The sequence below is a fragment of the Drosophila montana genome, unplaced genomic scaffold (assembly GCF_035044405.1).
Source record: "Drosophila montana isolate Dmon_TW-CO22-7 unplaced genomic scaffold, ASM3504440v1 contig_2106_1, whole genome shotgun sequence".
Taxonomy (NCBI): Eukaryota; Metazoa; Arthropoda; class Insecta; order Diptera; family Drosophilidae; genus Drosophila; species Drosophila montana.
In genome coordinates this window covers 1,341,177-1,361,201 of record NW_026997017.1, presented here as the reverse complement: position 1 = coordinate 1,361,201, position 20,025 = coordinate 1,341,177, and the positions used below count along the sequence as shown (strand labels likewise).

The window sequence follows — 20,025 nt, the reverse complement described above, 5'->3', positions numbered from 1 at the left end:
TTTCGATATATTTCTAACTGGCACACATTTTCAATAAATGTTTGTTAAAAACTCTAAGTTATAAAACGATTTTATAGTAAAAAAGTTTAAGGTATTCAATTGAGTATCTCACGTAAAGAGAATAAGAAATTTGTTTACGATAATATATATATATATATATATATATATATATATATATATATGCTGACAGAGGCAACGTCTTAAGCAAACGAAAAATAAAAGCACCTTACACTCACTTTCTCAGAGAAATAAAAAATAAGCAAGCTCTGTTTGCAGTAATTGTAATGCCAATATATCTCGCACCGGTATCGATACTAAAAGAGTATCGATTAGAGCGTGAGCAGCATACTAGTTTTGCACAGCTGTTGCTAGTACGATTGCACGTGTTGCCAGAGCTGCATTCAATTTTTACCCTTATTTGGTTGTTGTTTTGGTGTTGTTGCGCGGCGGCGTCTTTTAACCGGTAATTCATTCAACGTATTTAATTGTGAAATAACTCACAATGGGCAAAAACAAACGCAACAAGCAACAGCAACAACAACAGCACAAAAATGCTCAGCAGCCAACGGCAGCGGGGACAACGGCAACATCCACAAACAACGCGGAGGCGGCCAAAAGCAACCGCATACCCAGCCTCAAAGATAAGAAACGCAAGGCAATAAATTTGGTCATACAGGCGATATTGGATGTGGTAGAAATCCAGCCGGCCAATGCAAACGACGAATGGAAACAGTACGTAGAGCTGCAGCCACTGCTGGAGCGTCTGATGGAGCACGAAAAGCCGCTGCAGCTGGCCGTCTGCCCCGCAGACGATGCCGCCAATGCAAATGAACAGACGCGCCTGGCCAAGGTGGCCGCCTTTAATGAGTGGGCGCGCGCGGGCGGTGTGCAAAGCGATTGTGTGGAAATTACAACATTTCCCGGCTATCAGCTAGGTCTGCGCGCCACCCGCGATCTGGCCGAGGGCGAGCAGGTGCTCACTGTGCCGCGCCAGCTCATCTTTTCCGAGGAGCTGTTGCCCGAGGCACAACGCAAGCTCTTTGTCGACTTTCCCACCCACCTGAATGTCACATATATGCTCATCATTGAGAAGGTGCGCGGCGCCGCCAGTACCTGGCAGCCCTTCATCGATACGCTGCCCACGCGCTACAACACCGTGCTATACTTTACAGTGGAGCAAATGCAGCGCTTGCGCGGCACATCTGCCTGCTCCGCTGCCGTGCGTCATTGTCGCGTCATTGCACGCATCTACGCCTCCATGTACAAGTGCGCCTACATGCAGCCCGATGACAGCGTTATGGCCGGCATGGCAAATCTCTTTACCGAGTACGGCCTCTGCTACGAGCTCTATCGGTAAGTGCACTAAGTGTGCATGCAAGTGTGTGTGCATGTGTGCATGTGTGCATGCAAGTGTGTGTGGGTGTGTGCTCCATATAACCTGCCCTTCATGAAACCTACCCTGCAACAGGCAACAACGGCTAGCCCGATCTGTTTGTGTCTCGTGTCAAACTCAGCAAAAGTGTTAGACATATGTCTGTAAGGGTATTTAGACATCGGCTTTGATTTGTTCTAATGCTCAAGATCATTTAATACCATCTGGTTGGGCTTATGAAATGAGCTAATTCAATTGGAAAAGTACTTGACTTTTCAAAAACGTTTTCCATTTTGTGTGCTTTCATTTTGGCAAACGTTTCACTTCAAGGTTTCAAGCATGGAATTGAACATATTTTTAAGCTGCTTTCAGTAGCTTGTCCGTTTCATTTCCAGCGTTTCAGCATTACAACTGTTTCTTACCAGCGTTCCATCATGCTTCCAGTGTTTCTGCATGATTATTAAAGAATGTTTATTAATACATTGAATTGAATTGAACTTTAAAAGAGGTTTTATATTAGTTTTAAAAATGTAGTCTGGGATATGGATGCATTAAAAATGTTGACTGTAATAATTTAATTTCGTGCTGATTACGAGTTCTGAATGATCCATTAATTATATTTACCTTTTTTACATTCTGTAAGTGTATCGCATGTTTCGGTGTGCCATCAACGGCTTTTCTGGTTTTATTTTTAAACGCACGCTCGCCGTGTGTCCAATCAAAAATGATCTCTAAAATTGCTTAACCAATTTGAGTGCCCTTGTAGAAGGTATTATAATTTTGTCGTGCAAAGTTTAACTTACAGAAGGAGACATCTCCGACCCCATAAAGTATATATGTATATTCTAGATCAGCATCAACAGCCGAGTTGATATAGCCAAGTCCGTCTGTCCGTCTGTCCGCTTCCATGCGAACTAGTCTCTCGGTTTTAAAGCTATCCTCTTGAAAGTTTGCATAGGTCCGTCTTTCGGTTGCAGGCAGCACATATGTCCTATCCACTATATCGAAAATTAAGTTCTATTATAAACAACTTTTTTGTTTATCAAGATATCTTTCCCAAACTCGGCATTTATTAGTTTCACTATGCGTTCTACTTATTTGCCAAATATTATTAGCATCGGACTACTAAATCATATAGCTGCAATAGGAACGATCCGTCCCAAAGTTTTCTCTGATATGGAAACCATTTTTTATATATTAACATAACTTGACCAAACTCGGGAGTTATTAGTTCCATTATGATTCTCATATATATACAAAATCTTATCTTGCCATTGGAAAGATCGGTCGAAAAGTAGGTTCTTGTGTGGCAAAATATTCTTTTCTCAAGAAAATGTTTATCAAACTCCGCATTTACGAGCTTTACTTTTCTCACATATCTGCAAAAAGGAAAGGGTATTAAATCTTCGGCGTGCCGAAGATATTCATAATTTCTCGTTGAAATAATATTTCATAATTTTCTACATACTTTTTTTACTACCTTTTATTTTGCACAAAAAAAAAAGAATTAACAAAAAGAGAAAAACAAATCTTAACTTATTTACATGCTTAAATTTACGTATATATGCATATATCTTTTATGTATACTTATGTATATGTGTATTTAGTTATATTCTTCGTATATTGTGGGCACAAAAAAAAAAAATTGAAATCGTATAATCGGAATTTGGAAATTTTATTTTTTTAGATATTCGTAACGTTTTTGAGCAAATTTCTCGTTTCCCGAGTGCACTGAACTGAGTTATAGCTTTTGTTGTTCTTGTTGTTGTTTTTGTGGTTGACACGCCCACATTTGCATTTGAATGTCAAAGCAATAAATTTGGTATACTTTGATTCGCATCGTTTTAAATATTTATTGTCCTCAAAAATTTTTTTTATGTTCGTCTTTTGTTCGCATTTTGTTTTCTGTGCAACATAACCTCACTAAAAGCACAACTGTACTTGTGCAACATAACCACACTAAATGATTTCAGCACAACTGTACTTGTGTGTGTGTGTGTTTCCGCTAGTGCATTTCTTTTGGTGCGCTACCGAAACCCATTTGCAATTCTGTTTGTGCCCCTGAAACGCAGTTTTTTAAATCACTTATCTTGGCTTTTAGGTTTCCATTTTCTAGTTTCACTTTTACATTATTAATTTTTTTTTTTTTTTTTTTTTGGGTTAGAGTTCTAAAATTACGTGCCACACGCCCGATCATTGGGTCAGCTGTAGTTCGTATTGTAATTAGAGCTTTAGAGCTAAGTACTATTTGTTTTAGTATGCGCCTTAGGACAACATGACACTGCACTACAAATTGTCTCGTTGCTATGAGCATAACTTGAAGCTAACAATTAGTTTTCAGCAAGTACAATTCATCAGTTTTTCCTTTGAGCTTGCACTTCAATTATGGTCTTTTCTGTGAGCTCGTGTTTAATGAAAGTCTCAGCTGTAAATCGGTTTGGCTAATGTTAAAGTGGGCGTAATGGATAAGCTTAGATAATTCAGAGTTTAGTACAGCTTCTTACTACGTGTTCATTTCGTGGGTCATTTTACGCTTCTCTCTCTAAAGAGAAATTACTTTTTAATTATAAATAAGGAAAAGGTTTATTTCTTGCAACGCTTGCTTTACTTATTTTAAGCTGCGCACCTATCTTTTGCCAGAAAATTAAGTGTTCAGCATGGTTAAAAGACTTCTCACTTTCCTTTCACTTTTGTCTGCGTTTTGCTAGTGGTGTCCCTTCCCTTATATTGAATATTTTTTAGGTATGTTGAGCAGCAAAACTTCTTCTCGCTACACATCTCGCTGCACTTCTTACTGGCCTTTCTGCACAGTTTTTGACAGTTCCTTCTAAGCTTCGCTTTCTCTCTTCTTCGCTTCTCACTCCGCATCTTCGCTTCTTACTTCTCTTCTGTGCATTTAGCCTTATCTTTCGTTACGCTTAACAGAGCGGATTTCGAAGCGCTTCTTCCTGCCCTTACCAATTGGTCTTCTATTTTTGCTTATCTGTTTATCGCTGCTCACTATTCTTTCCGGAACGCTTCACGCTTAATTTTCCTTTACAGTTCTTATATTAATGCCTTATTTCCTTTTCATCTCTTCTCGCTTCGCTTCTCAGTATGCATTTCGCAAGGCTTCTGGCTTAACTCTCATTTACGCTTATTGTTTCTCGCAATGCTTCTCGCTACACTTCTTACTTTTCCTTTAGTAACGCTTCCCGCTGTGCTAACTACTTCACTTAGCTTTGCTTCTCGCTGTGCTTCTCACTGTGCTTTTAGCAACGCTTCTCGCTTTACTTTCCTTTACGTTTCGTGCCTTGCTTCAGACTTTCCTTAGCTATGCTTTACTTTGCGCTTCTCACTATGCTCTTCGCAACGCTTCTCGCTTAATTTAGCTTTACGCTGCTTGCCTTTCCTCTTTCTTTTAGCTTAACGCTGCACTTCTCACTATGCTTCTCGCTACACGCCCTGCCATACTTTTCGTAAAGCTTCGCGCTTTGCCAACTACATCCCCAAGCTTCGCTTCTCGCTTCGCTTATCACTTTTACTTTCGTTTCGGCCGGCAATTCGTCGGACAGTGTCATATGATCCCAAACTATTTTTCAATTCTAGTCCTAATGCAACCACACACAAAAAAAAAATTCCATTTCTCTTAAGTACATAAACTAACGTATTTTCTGTGTATATATATTTATAATATTTTTAAGTATATTTATAGTTTATATAAAACTTGGCCTAAACGGAGCGATACCACTACATGTTGTCTAGTGTTGTCTCTGTACTGAGAGTGTGTGTCTGTGTGTGTGTGTGTGTGTGTGTGTGTGTGTGTGTGTGTGTGTGTGTTTGTGTTATCTAAACTGTTTTATCTAGAGCCTAGCGCTTAATTATCGAACGATTTGCGCAGTGTATCGAATAGATATTCCTGCACCTCCGGCGAATTGGGATCCATGGTATTGAGTTTCTGGTGTGTGCTGCGCAGTGTAAGGGCCAATGAGCCAACGCCACGCCCAGCTGCCGTGGCAGTGGCAGTTGTTGTTGTTGTTGCTGCTGCTGCTCCAGTTGTTGTTGTTGCTGCAGCTGCAACTGTTGCCGCCTTGGTCAGGGAACTGGCACAGCAGCCCTCGCGGCTAAACAATAACGAGCTCTGACGCTGCAGCTGATGGGATTGCTGCTGCTGCTGATGCACTGGTGTGCTGCACGAGACCGTGGCAATGGTTGGCTTGTGGCAGCCATCGCTGCTGTTGCTGCTGCTGACCACCAGCTCCTCCATGTGCTGGCGCAGCGAGGAGCGTCGCGATGCGTTCGCCGTTTGCGCCAATTGCGGCAATTTGCTCTTCATCGCATTGTAGGTCTTTAGGTAGCTGGTCTTGCGGCGTCGATGCTGCTTCCAGCGGCAGACCACAAATATCACCATGAATGTGCCCAGCGAGGTGAGCACAATGGCCGCACTGGCCACAATTGCCGAACGTATGCCCGCCGGCATGCTGGCGTACAGGTTGCCCAAATGCTGTTGCGACATGGATGTGGCGGCCGCTGCGGCCGGGCTGCGTCGAAAGCCGTGTCCGGATAGCTCCAAATCGAGTAAATCGTGCGCACGCGCTACCTCATTCTCAATGGTATCGATGACATCGCTGTTGTCCTCGCTGGGCGCCAGTTTGCTAACATTTCTGTTGCTCGCGCCGCCAAACGTATTCACGCTAAGATCTATATCCATGCTGTTGTTGTTGCTGTTGTTGTTGTTGTTGTTGCTGTTGTTGCTGTTGTTGCTGCTGTTGCTGTCATCCTGCTCCTGTGAGTTGCCGTCGAGTAGTAGGCGTGGCGGCGGCAAATAATACGCACTGCGCTTATCATCCGCATTGGCAGCGGCGGCGCGTGCAGCTGTTGCCGTTGCCAGCGAGGCGAGCGCCAGAGTTTTCCATGAAGGGAAAAAGCCGAGCGATTTTTCGCCGCGCTGCAGTTGCTGCTGTTGTTGTTGTTGGGCTGTTGCAGTGGCTGCTAGGGAAGACTGGGCATAGGTGGGTCCTGTATGCCGCAAAGAAAAGGAAAAGACAGATAGAGAGAGATAGATAGAGTGGTAGAAGGGGAAGGGGGGGTGGGGAGGGGAATTGTTGAGTTAGTCTTGTCGTTAGTGTATAAAGATGTGTATGTGCGGCGGTTACAGCGAGCTGTGGCTTGTGTGCTAAAGTACCAGGCGTGATGGCATATTTGGTGTGTGTTGTAGTAAAAAAAATATGTTATCGATATATATTGATGCACTAGTACATCGCTTATCGATGATATGCTATCAATAGGCATATACAAAACAAATAACTATATGTTCCAGCCTAACATAATCTACTTTTCAATAAATTGGAATGCTATCGATAATTAATCGATAACACACACACAGTTTGCTAAACTAAACCTAAAAGCGAACAACGTTTTTGTATCAAATTGGTAGTTTTCTGTTAAAATTTAATCTGTATGTTAGCGAGGAGACATTGAATCGCTTTTGATAATTTATCGATTACACCGAATCTATATATCGGTGTGTTTTTACTGTCTATTACCGTACTTTCATGTATAGAATAGTAAATAAATTTAACGCAAATGAATTGTTAGATAAACTATAGAATAGAATGCAAAAATATGTTATCGATTTATGTATCGATGCACTAGTGTATCGCTTATCGATGAAATGCAATCAATAGGCGCTGAAAAAACTGGTAGCTGTGTGTCCCGGCCTAACAGAATCTAGTTTTGAATTGATTGTAATGCTATCGATATTAAGTCGATAATACAAACACGATTTGAAAAAGTAAACCTAAACGCGAACAACATTTTTATATATTAATAGAATAGTAAACTGAATTGACAGCAAATAAATTGTTAGATAAACTATAGAATCGATATATCGATAACATAAACGCACTTGAAATATGCCAAACATTCCTAGCTATTACTTACGTGTGTGCATTTGGCGTGCTGAGCTGCTGCCGCATTGCTGTGTACCTGCCGCGATAGACAACAAGTACAACAACAACAACAACGGCAACGGAAAAGGAAAATCGATAATCAAGAAACGATAAACGATAAACGATAAACGGCAACAGCTCAGCACGCGCCAAATACGCGCGCGTTCAGCACACGCTCACTGCAGCTGTCGCCGGCGCTGCTCGCGCTGGCGCTGACGTTGACGCCGTAGCCGCAATGCAGTTATACCTCGATTACGATTGTTGTTATCGTTGTTGTTATCGCCATTATCGTCATTATCATTATTGGGCTCAATATCGATAATCGATGTAAAATAACTGGAGCCCTGCGAATCCGTTTTTATCTCATCCGGTTTAACGCTCTTCAAATCAATCAAATTGAAATGTGGAAAATTCTCAAATGCCGTCACAATATCCATATTATCCTGCAGCACAACCTTCTGCCCCGGATAGAAACGCGAATGATCCTTGCCCGTGCTCAGTATGGTCGACAAATGTAGCTGACTGGAGCCCCGTTTTCGATGCTCGATCAGCTCCTCCAGCGTCATGTTGCGCTGTTCGAGCACCTTAAACAAACGATTGCCCGAACGTCGATCCTCAATTAACTCCAGCAGATCTGTGCGATCGTCCACATCATCCATTAAAATCATCGGCGCCGGCGACTGTTGCTGCGGCTGTGGTTGGGGTTGTGCCTGTGGCCGGGGCTGCTTGGCCCGGACACGCATAGTCGGACTGCTCGGCCGGGCCGTGGTTATCGGCGCTGGCACGCTTATGTGTTGCGTATTGCTCTCGACCTCATCGAAAAAGTTCTCCAGCTCATCGTTGCCATCATTATAGCCGAGCTGCTCGGCGCTGTTGTTGCCGAACCTGTTGCTGCTGCTGCTGTTACTATTGTGTGTTGCTGCTGTGCTGTGCGTGGCCTCGGAGCTGACAACATTCTCAGCCAGCTCCAGTTCCACATCCTCAATGCTCTCCACGGAATTCCGATCATAAATGCTGCCAATAATATTGTCACGCAGACGTTTCGTTTGCTCCTGTTTGTTGTTGCTGTCTCTGTTGCTGCTGTCTCTGTCCCTGTTGCTGTTGCTGCTGCCTCTGTTGTTGCTGTTGTGGCGCGTGCGGTAACGCGTTGCTGGTGGCAACTCGCTGCTGTTCTCCTCCTCGGACACATCTGCTTCGGGCGCAACTGTTGCGGCCGCTGTCACAGCAGCTGTTGTTGTCTCCAGCAGCAATTGCTGCTCATCCAGCTCGGTTGCTGCTGCTGTTGCTGCTGCTGCTGCTGCGGTTGTAGTTATTGTTGCGGTTGTGCTGCTTGCTGTTGCCTTGAACAATGCTGGCGGCTTTAGTGTGGAGCGCATTTGCTGTCGCTTCTTGTACAGCGGCAAACGTGTTGTTGTCGTTGTTGTCGTTGTGCTGCTAGCAACAGTTGCTGTTGCTGCTGTGCTGCTGGCATGCAGCGTGCGTCTGGTGCTGCTGCCCTCGCGCGACGAGCTGCCGAATAGCTTTAAACGCTGCAGTGCCGGCAATTTGTTTTGCTTGGGCTTGAACAGCTCCTCCCGGGAATCCTCCTGCTGGCGGGCATCTTCCTGCTGCTGCTGCTGCTGCTGCTGCTGTTCCTCCACATCCTGCTCATGCGTCAGAAAGGCGGCGGGTATGCGTCGCACACCATGCTTGTTGTTGCCGTTGCTGCTCTGGCCCGTTGCTTTGACCTTGGGCTCCTGGCTAGCGGATGCAGGCGCCACCGCTGTGGTCTGCAGCGCCAGCAGCGCATTCTGCTTGCCCTTGAGCAGATCATCCAGCGATAGATTCTTCTGTTGCAATATCTCGCTGAGACTGAGCCCGCCCGAGTTTTTCAAAATATTCTTCAGATCCACCGGCGTTCTGTTGCCCGTGGCAGCTGTTGGCATCAGTTGTTGTTGCTGCTGCTGCTGCAGTTGTTGCTCCTGATCCTGTTTCTTGGCCTGGCCGTAGGGTCGTCGATAGGCCTTGCCACCCACGGCTGGCGCCTCCGTCGGACGCTGTCGATGCCGGTCGCGTTCCCGTTCCAGTGCCGCCATTGGCTCGCGTATGGGCAACTGTTTGCGCCGGACACCAACATTCCCAGCAGCAGCTGCACTGTGATCATCCTCCACATGTCCGCGCCAATAGGCGCCATTGTTCTCCTCCTCGTTGGCGCCCATTGTGGCCAGCGGCAGTTGGGGACGTCGTTTGCGTTTGCCGCCGCCGGGACGACGTCGGGACACAGCTGCCTCGGGCGTTGGTTTGCCATCGTCCACAATGAGAGAGACGCCAGTTTGGAGCAGCTGCTGCAAGTGAAGTGGAAGAGAAAGAACAAGCATGAATGGGACGGCTTATCAGATTCAGCTGAGCAGAAAAAGAGAGATTTATAGCGCCGGTTAGCACATGGTCAGCGCGTTGGATTGACTTTCATTGATTGATGGACTTCATTGATTGATGGCATTTATGAATGCTGCCACCAGAGCAATCGGTCTGTGTGAAAGGCTCTGTGAGCGTGTGTGTATGTGAGTGTGCGGCTGTGCGGGTGTGTGTGAGCAATCAATTTAACATATGCGTGTGAGTACCCATTTAAATCTGTTCATCAAAACAGATACAACAATATGCTAGACGACAGTATATTTAAGTGTGTAGCTGGTGAAACGTTTACGAATTAAGCGCATAGAGGAATTCAAAAATTAATGCTCCTCAAAGTTATAGGGAGGTTGAAGAGAGGGAAAGAGAGTGGAGGGAAGAAACAGATAGATATATGTTTATTGAATATGAAAGGTAGAAGGAGTGAAATAACATAGAGGGTAAATGGGGAGAGAAGAGGATAAATATATAAAGGATGCAAGCAAAAGAGAAGGGAAAGGCGACACGAATGGAAGGTTAAAAGAATTAAAAGGAAATACGAGAGAAAGATAAACATCAAACGAAATAGAGATACGGAGACACAAGAAGGGTATTCAAAAAAGAGGAGAGAGAGAGAGAGAAAGAAGAAATATCGAAACGAAGAGAGAAATAAAATATAAAGATAAAAGAAAATATAAGGAATAAAGCTTTTTATAAACGAGGTAAAGAAAGAGATTGAGTGAGAGAGCGAGGGAATAAGAGAAAGAGATAGGAATACAGCTAGGTAGTGCGAAAGGAAAAGCAAAAGAAAGAGTTGGAAATATAGAACAATAAACGGATATGGAAAATATACGAAGTGAGGAAGAGAGTAACAAAGAAGTGAAAAGAGAAGACAGAGGTAGATAGGTTATAGCAAGGCAGCTATTAATTGACTTGTAGAAGGAAAGAGCTAAGATATTAATACATATATTTATATAGAAGAGTACCATCTAGGGAATTATTTAATTCTCGGCTTTACCTTCTGCAAATAACTTAATTTTTGGTAAGACTTTTGTTGATTGCGCAAAAAGCTAGCACTTATCGATTGTTATCGATTGGCGTACGCGCTGAATTGTTATCGATTATCAGCTGATTTGCTATCGATTTGATTTGAACAACATTGAAGCCCATTACTTAGTCCAAAACTGCTTTGTACATAGCAAACAGCTTGTTATCGCTATGTTATCGATATGTTACCGCTCCGTTATCGATAAGACCAACATTGCTTTGTACACGACCAAACAGTTTGTTATCGATATGTTCTAGATAACTGCCATAATTTGTGTTAATGATTTATATATGCCATCAAATTTGATTAACTAGAGCAGCACTCGCCGACAAGGCAATCAATGTTTGCTGAATTCATAATTACATTTGCCATTTGCTATAATTTGGCTAAAGCAGACACACACACACACACACACAACCAACCACACACACACAGGCTGTCTAAACTTCCTAAACTGCTCTTACGGGAAAATAGCGAAAGAGACGGATAGAGTTGGGCATACGAGGGAGAGAGAGAGAGAGAGAGAGATTTGACTATTGATAATCTGCCAAACCGTGACTTCAGGCGCTTTTCTGTTCACGTAATTAATTTTCAATTTAACGCCAACTCTTTTACTCCCCCCCTTTTTACTCACCCCCTACTGCATATTGCCTTACCCCTCGCGTCCAGTTAGCCGCCCCATTATGTTGATGTCTGCATAAGAAGCGTAAAAGCTTGGATGATTATTCGCAGCCGGGATTATTATGTTGTTGGCATCGAACATGTGCCTGTGCCGCAGCCCCCGCTCCATCCCCCGCTCCAGCCTTTGCTCCTGCCCCTAATCACCCCTTGCACGCCCATGGTTAGCCTGAGTAATTGGCTTGGCCCAATGGTAACTCTTTCTATCTCTCTCTCTCTCTCTCTCTCTCTTTCGCTCACGCCCTCTCTTTCTCGCACTGTTATTTTCCCAGCTCCAATCAGTCTAATGCAAATTCCGATTTCTGCATTTATGAGCCTTATGAGTGTACATGTGTGTGTGTGTGTGTGCCTGTCTGTGGTTTGGGATTCGAAGCCCACATTAATAAAATTGATAAGATTGGCTTTTTGATGACCTACCAAAGGGACTGTTTACTTCACTTTGCACAGCATCATTTGTTATGCATTAAAGCAGACTTTTTCCGAGATTTTTAAACGTTAAATAGAATCAGGTACCGCGTGACGCTACCTATGCATATCTATTCAGCTGTCCTATGCGAGCTCAAAGCTCATTGAAGCTATTTTGATGAAACTTGGTAAAGCTTTAAATTGTTGCTTGATATTATCTTCCATATCTTCAATCCTGTTAGCTATATAAATTCTTGATCAGTGGTCGGCGCTTTGAGACTAGTCTAAAATGGCTATAATATGATGATACCACAAAGCTTGCTAATTAAAATCAATTAAGAATTGAGTTAAGTGAAAAATAACATAAATCTGATATATATGTATATATTTTAATGGGTATTTCAGTTTAGGCATGCCGAAAATAATAATGCTTTAAGGGATTCAATTGATTGAATTGAATTATATTGCTTCTCTGTTCAAGCTCAACTTTCAGGTATATCTTATAGTTAGCAAAGGAATATTATTTTTGTATATGCAACTTGTTTCAATTCAGCAGCAGCCCAGAGTTCTATGCTGGCTCTACTTTTTGCATGCTTTGTTGTTGTTGTTACCCTTTATTGTGATTGTTTGTGAAGCCATTAAGTGATGAGAGCCCCACAAATACCTGAGCGTATTTCAGAAATTTGCAATGCCGCCGTGCGAATAATTAACTCGAAGGCTAATGACAAAACTAAATTGTTGACGTTGAAAAGTTAACCAAACAAAGCGCCAAAACTCGCTCAGAGTTTTGGCCGAAACTCATTACCCAATATGCCAGCCGAAAACAAACGGCGAGACGAGAGAAGCGACTGCAGCGCAGAGACGAGAAGCGAAAACTTTTTGCGACAACTGCAAACAATGCAAAAATAATGTAAAGTTGAAAACACAAACCGTTCCGCCACGCCTCGCCCCAACCAGCACACTTTCCACAGCTGTAGCAAGGCAGTAAAGCACAATGCGGAATGGAACAAGACGAAATGGAATGGAACAGAAATCATTGCATAAGCCAAGGCGCTCGGCAATTTGGGCGCTTCCTTAGTTAGAGATGGGCGCCTGTCGTAATGAATTTGGGCATGAATATAAAAGTATCGGCAATATATCGAGTACACTTCGATAACAAATCGATTACATATCGATAATGTTCTCTGAATCTATTGTTTTGATAGTTGCGTTTGTCTTTTCGCGAGTTACGCAAATTAATCTGTTTTTATCCGCATTGGATCTTGGTGCAAATATACAGTGATTGCTCGAATTTTTGTTCTGCGTTTAGTTCACAAATTAATTTCACAATTTCGATATCAAGTCACGATTCTTTATTTATAATTTTGAATTATTTGTCAGTGTTTTGTGCTTTAAAACAAGTTCATCACGTGCTCATCTCTAGACGCCGTTGCCTGCAGTGCAATTGCTGGGAAAAAAGCATTAAACGCATTTCCCTCAAATCATTTGACTGTGGCGTCGCTCGCTGTGTGACATGTTTTGTTGTCTACCTTTCAAATTGGATGAATATCTGCTCTACCCCCGCCTTCGTGTTCCATTGAAAATGGCTTAGAAGGGTATAGAAGTTCTGTGTGAATGTATGTAACAGGCGAGAGGAGGTTTATACGACTCCATACGGCATACATAAATCTGCCCGTTTGTTCTCAGAGACTATAAGAGCTAGAGTCGTGGAATATGAAACAGTTTGGCAGATAAAGTTTGTTTGGAATTATCGATAGCTCGCCTCGTTAACACGAAATCGATCCAAATCGATATCGATAGCTTATAAGAGCTCAAGACACCAAGACATGAATCTCTTGTAATGCATACACAAATCCGAAACGTTGAACTTCTTGTATATCTAAACATGTTCCGCACGAAATTGGAAAAATAGGAACCTTGATATAGTCCTGAAAACTTTATAAGGATCGGACAGTAAAGTCCAAAGTTATTGAAGAATGCATGTCTCAAGGACTTGGTTGGAGGCAAGGGCGTTGGGTTCAGGGTATCCGCTAGTCGGGCACTCCCAAAGAAACACTTTTTTGGCTTTTTCTTTTCAATATGGTCAAGTTTTGGCTGTGGAGATTGCATGCATAATGAAGATGGACGTCAATGGCAATCGAATTGTTTCATTCGGCAAAGTTTTAAACAAAGATCCCAAACGAACTGAACAGAATCGAGCAGCAATGCCACAAGCTGCAATTGAGGGCGCACAAAGAAGAAGAAGAAGAAGAAGAAAAAGAGCCTGCAATGGGAGCAGCTTTAAAATGCAACCCTGCGCGTGTTTTTGCAATGCATTAAATCAAATTGAGACACACACACATACAGGCGCAAGAGCAAGACAGAGACAGACTCCAGCGTGTGGCATGCATGTGTGTGAGACCGTGTGTGTGTGTGTGCGAGTGTATGTGTCCGCCTGTGTTGACAGCAATGGCAACACTTTAGAACTTGGCCTGTCAGCAGCAGCGGCAACAGCAGCAAGAGCAACAGCAGCCTCCAAAAGTTCGCAACGCGCTTCGTTTGGCTGCCGCATGCGGCGTTTTTTTATAGTCACATAACCTCACTTTTTTCTTCTCTTCCTTTTCTCTAGTTTTTTGAGTTTTTTCCGTGCACTTTTTGGCCTTATTTTTATACCCTGATCCATTAAAAATGGGGAAAAGGGATATAATGGTTTTGTGCATAAGTATGTGCCAGGCAGAAGGAAGCATCTCAAACATCATAAAAAAAAAATATTCTTGATCAGATTCTATAGTCGAGCCGATCTACCGATGTCCGCCTGCCTTTCCGTATGTATGAATGCGTCGATTAGTAGTTCCTCCTAGAGCCCGCGCTGTACGAGTTTGTTTTTGTGATAATCGATAGCTTGCCCCGTTTCGAAACAATCGATAAAAATCGATATAGCAATCCGGTTTTTTGAGCAAATACCCTAGGTTTACAGTGCTAGAGTCACCAAACTTGACACGTAGCTTCTTGAATTGTATATACATATAGATCAAGTATCTCTCCTTCTAGAGCTATCGCCATGCCCCATCTTCAGCCCATAGCTATAAATTGAGTAAATAAATCAATTGCAACTGCACATCAACAACGGTCGCAATTTCTGAATATAAATATATTCTATAGCACAATAAGATCTACTGCTGAAAATTTGATCAAGATCGGTTAAGAAACACAGAAGTTATTAAAGAAAACGTGCGGTTGGCAAGTCACGTGAATCTCTATATACATGTGCACACATACATACATACAGTATGAGGCGGTGGCAAGTAGTTCGGTTCGGTAGTTGGTGTTGATGGAAGAAGATTCAGGGTATCCCTTAGTCGGGCATTTCCCATTTCAGCACTCTTGTTTATTTTTTTTATCCAGCGGGCAGTTTATTGCCAAGCTGTTGAGCTGCAACGTTTTCTTCTACTTTATAATGCCATTGTCGTTGTTGTTGTTGTTGTTGTTTTTGTGCAGTCGATAAATGTCAAGTTAGCGTTAAAGTTGTCATCGACTGTGCAAATATTTTGCCCGGGTCTGCCATGTCCCGCTCGCAGCTTATTGCAGTTGACATAACGTCTCGGGTTTTCATGCTCATGACACTTATGTGTTGAAATTGTGCAGAAATATGGCAACGCTATGATTTTAAATTGACAATAAGCCAGGGTTGAGTAAAAAGCGTAGCCGTATGAAATTATTTAATACATATTTTCACTTACTCTTGCAAGCTACTGTTGGCTTAAGTGCATTGTTGTTGTGTGCTGCCAGATTTGTCATTGCTGGGTGGCAACACTTCAATGCTGCCAATCACTCAATATGAAATGTGGCAACGTTCTGTCGTTTGCTGGCTATAGAAATATGTTGTTCAATCTATATTTAAGTGTCAGCTAGCCAAGCTGGCAGTCGGGGTGGCAACACTGGCATTTTATCATGCTGTTAAATATATCATAGGTGCACAAATTGTATTTAGACATTTTGGCAGCAGTCACAACAGTACACACAATACCAAAAGTTGACAGCATAATAAAGTGGCTGTCATTTTTAGATTGAACTAAGAAATTGATATCAAAGCTGACAACTTAATTAAGTGTTTGTCAAACTATATTGAGAATGTTAAGAGTTGCAGCATGTGCAGTTGGCACATATGTTTGTTTCTGTATCTGATTTAAATAGCGACTGTTGAATGCGTTTGTACGATGGATATCGAATGTTAAATTTGTTCGAAAAATGGCTTTGAATGTCTTAAGATGTAGACTTGAAGCGTATGCTGTTAGTTAAGGTGGATTCTTTGAAAGAAGTACATGTTAAATTTAACAGTAACTTGCATTAATGATGCACAGACGATATGAATGTGTCTATACGCAGGCAGATCAAGATATATAGATAACATATGCTTAAGTCGGTGAATTATTGTATTTCGACTTTTAAAAGTGTTTGTCAACTTTAACAGCAGCTTACAAAAATGATGCATAGACGACATGAAAGGGTTTAAACACAGGCTGCTAAAGTTATAAAGATAACATAGGCTTAAGTCGGTAAACTTTTAAATTTTGATTGTTAGAAGTGTGTGTCAAATTTAACAGTAGCTTGCAAAGTTAGGCGATATGAATGTGTTTAAGCGCAGGCTGATCAAGATATATAGATAACATATAGTTAAGTTGGTGTATTATTTTTTAAATTTCGTCTGCTAAAAGTGTTAGTCAAATTTAACAGGAGCTTGCAAAAATAAGATATAGACAATATGAATGTGTTTAAACGCGGCCTGTATAAAATAAATAGATAACATATGCTTGTCAGTGGTTTTTTAAAATACGACTGTTAAAAGTGCTTGTCAAATTTAACAGAAACCTGCCCAAATATGTATAGATGATATGAGCTTTAATTAAAGTGAAGCTGATCATAAAATATGTATACGTATATTCTATTATTTAAATTAGGCACACTCGATTAGTTAAATTAAAGCTCTTATTTTACGGTTAATTGGCTTAACTGGCGCTTTGTTGCGGTACTTTTGTCGACTTCTATACGGCAAACACTTTGATAAGTTTTATGCCTTTATGAAATTAGTTAACAAAAAAGAAAAAGAAAAATCCGTCGAAAAACACTTTGGCATGGCAACTTTGCTCCAAAGCCAGCTTCTACCACATAATGGCCAATACAAAAGGGGCGCAACCGAAAAGGGCGGGAAGGGGGGGGGGGGGCTCAATTGACGTGGGGGCTGGGGCTGGTGTAGTCCGGCAACCGCAAAAAGCTGCTTAGCTGCTTGTCGTTCGTGTTCCTGTTGTTGTTGTTGTTGTTGTTGTCGTTGTTTCTGTTCCTGCTGCTGACGATTTCTAACCATACCTGCAATATCCCTGCTCGACAGCCCCGCGCTGCCCCCGCCCCTGCTGCGCGGAACCCTCATTTTTTTTTTTTAACCACTTCAAACAAGTTGCCGCTTTTCATAATTAAATTGAAAAATTTATGCGCAATTAAATGGAAAACTTTGCTTTGTGGTCCAAAGCCACGCAAAAGCCAAAATATAAGTAAATAATGTGAGAGCGGGGCGACTGCACGACCGTTGCATACCCTGTACACGGATTGATTTGAACGAAAAACAAATTTTGTAATATGAAAATACGTATATTTTCTTTTTGTCAATAACGTAGGAAGGCAAAGGCAATTTTGGGTTTTCCAATCATCTTTTGACTTAACTTTTTCAATTTATTTCTGACTTTATTTCTTATTAAATTTATTCATATTCAAAAATCCTTAATCGCATCAATTTCGAACTTTAACCATTTTTTAGTCTTAACTTCATTCTCGATACACCCTTTGCTTAACTAAGCTTGCCTGGCTTGATGCTACCCATTGCTAGTCAATTTATTATCTACAGGGTATATCGAAAAAAAAATGCAGAAACTGCAACTGCAAATAGCAGTATAAAGGAAAACAGTTTTCAGCGGTTTTAATATAACTCAACTAACCATACCCTATGACCAGTTCAATTGTTTAAAATGGGTATGATGTGCTTGTGCAAATGTATGTAACATAAGGTATAAATATGCTTAATTCGAACGATTATCTCGGAAACTATAGAAAAAGGTCTGAAATTTAAAATATATAAATATTCGAATGAATGAATATATGAATACGTGAATATATGAATATATGAATATATGAATATATATATATATAAATTCAAAGGAGTTTATCACTTTTTCTTATCGAAATTTGCACCTATTTATATTATACCGATAGATATCGATTTTGAGACATGCATTTAAAAGTTATATACACCAAACTTGTTTTGTAGGTTCTCGTATAGATTACAAAGTTTAAATGGATACCTCAAAATGAAACATAAAACGATATTTACAAACAGATATTGCACCCATATTTAAGACCTGAACACCTTATAAGGATCGGACTGTGTGTCTTTTGGTTAAGCATAGCCGCCTGTCGCAGTCTTACCTACTTTTAATTATGGTGTTTAAGGATTTACATAAAACGTTAACTGAACTTTTTTAAATTTTAATCATGCAGCTGGGCGGTGTCCACGGTGACGACGCGTCAGAATCTGGTGCCCCGGCAATTGGCCACGGATTCCGATGTAATACGATTTTCGGGCTTCGAAATGAACCCAATGTCGGAGAAGGGCGTTAGAAACTCACCGATGTCGGCATTGATACCATATTGGGATATGGCGAATCATCGTTGCGGCAAAATAACCTCATACTACAAACCGGCCGCACAGCAAATGGAGTGCATAGCCCAGGAGGCATTTAAGGCGGGCGAACAGTTCTTTATTTACTACGGAGATAGATCCAATGCGGATCGACTGGTGCATCATGGGTGAGTGCCTGGCAAGGGATTAAACCCTAGTGCATAATGCATTAATTTGTTTTCAATTCGCAAAGCTTTCTGGATATGAATAATCCCAAGGATTATGTGCAAATACGTTTGGGTCTCAGTCCAACGGACGCGCTGGCCGAGCAGCGTGCCCTCCTGCTGTCCGAGCTGAATATCGAGCGGAAGGCGGAGCTGCGTGTGCTGCCCGCACCGGAGCACATCTCCGGCGAACTGTTGGCCTTTGTTCGTGTGTTCAATATGAGCAAGGAGCAGCTGGAGCATTGGTGCAGCGATTTGGAGCGCGCCATCGATTTGCTGCACATTGATTGTGCGCTTGAAACGGATCTGGAGACGCGCACCTGGCAGTATCTATACCAGCGGCTCAAGCTGCTGCTCGGCGTGCTCGATGCGACGCTCAAAGAGGCCGATGAGCAGCAGCAGTTGGAGGCATTGCAGCAACAGCCAGCTCCATCCGAGATTGATATCATGGTATTGCAGTATCGTCGCCTCGAACGTCGCATACTCAGCGACGCGCTGCAATATGCCCAGGAGCGCCTCAAGGTCTAAGCAAAGGGGCGCCCAATCAACTAACTCAAGTGGCCATTTACCAACAGTCGCAGCGCGTGCCCAAGTCAAACATATTTTTTTTTGCCTAGTTCCCATACAAAGACTCCGATCCCAGCGAGAAGCCTAAGAAATCAATATCGATACGATAAAAACCCATCAAATTTGTGGGCTAACATTTAGATTCTATGTCTGGCGGTTTTTTATAGCCGTCGCATAGTTTCCCAAAGTGTGTGTATTTTTTTTTATTTTTTTAATTTATTTTTTTTTTGTTAAGCTCAAAAATATCTGCAAATTCTTAAATTATTGCTTGACAAAAAAAAAAAAAAACAAAAAAAAAATGAAAAACATGAAACTAGTTTCAACAGTTTTTTGCAAGATTTTGAAATAATTTGCATTAAATTGTTTGCTTTAAATTTCAAAGTGCTTAACTAATTCTTTTTTTAAATCTTTCTTTGAGATATTGAAATATTATGCATTAATTTATTGCTTTAATTTTTTTAAAAAATATTATTTAATAATTGTTTTACGTTTGCTTTTTGAGCCAAATAAAATAACGTAATAAATAACTTTTTTTAAAAATTGTTAATGTATCGAAAGCATGGACTTAAATCAAGCTGGAAAACAAGAAACTATTTAAACTATACACAAATAACATTATATTAGAAAAAGTTTGGTTTTCATTTCGTTTGAGTATCAGATTTTTTAACGAGTTTAATTTTAAGAAGTTTCTTGTTTAAAAAATGTTTCTTAAATAACATTTTTGTTAAAGAAAATAATCAAAAAATATTTAAGTTCATTTCACGGATAACATTTTTGCAATATTTTAT

General features: G+C 41.5%; 2 protein-coding genes across 2 annotated transcripts; one reads left to right on the top strand and one right to left on the bottom strand.

Moving 5' to 3' along the window:
* Nucleotides 1-373: 373 nt before the first annotated feature.
* On the top strand, nucleotides 374-19,427 carry Setd3 (SET domain containing 3). The gene is made up of 3 exons (XM_064680288.1): nucleotides 374-1,353; nucleotides 18,326-18,634; nucleotides 18,700-19,427. The coding sequence occupies exons 1-3, from the start codon at nucleotides 503-505 to the stop codon at nucleotides 19,196-19,198; spliced, it is 1,659 nt and encodes a 552-aa protein (XP_064536358.1). The 5' UTR covers nucleotides 374-502; the 3' UTR covers nucleotides 19,199-19,427.
* Nucleotides 3,495-15,153, bottom strand: LOC135426879 (ras guanine nucleotide exchange factor P). Its single transcript, XM_064680206.1, has 3 exons — nucleotides 15,067-15,153; nucleotides 7,550-9,626; nucleotides 3,495-6,370 (listed from the first exon to the last, which is right to left on the bottom strand). The coding sequence occupies exons 1-3, from the start codon at nucleotides 15,151-15,153 to the stop codon at nucleotides 5,229-5,231; spliced, it is 3,306 nt and encodes a 1,101-aa protein (XP_064536276.1). The 3' UTR covers nucleotides 3,495-5,228.
* Nucleotides 19,428-20,025: the final 598 nt, after the last annotated feature.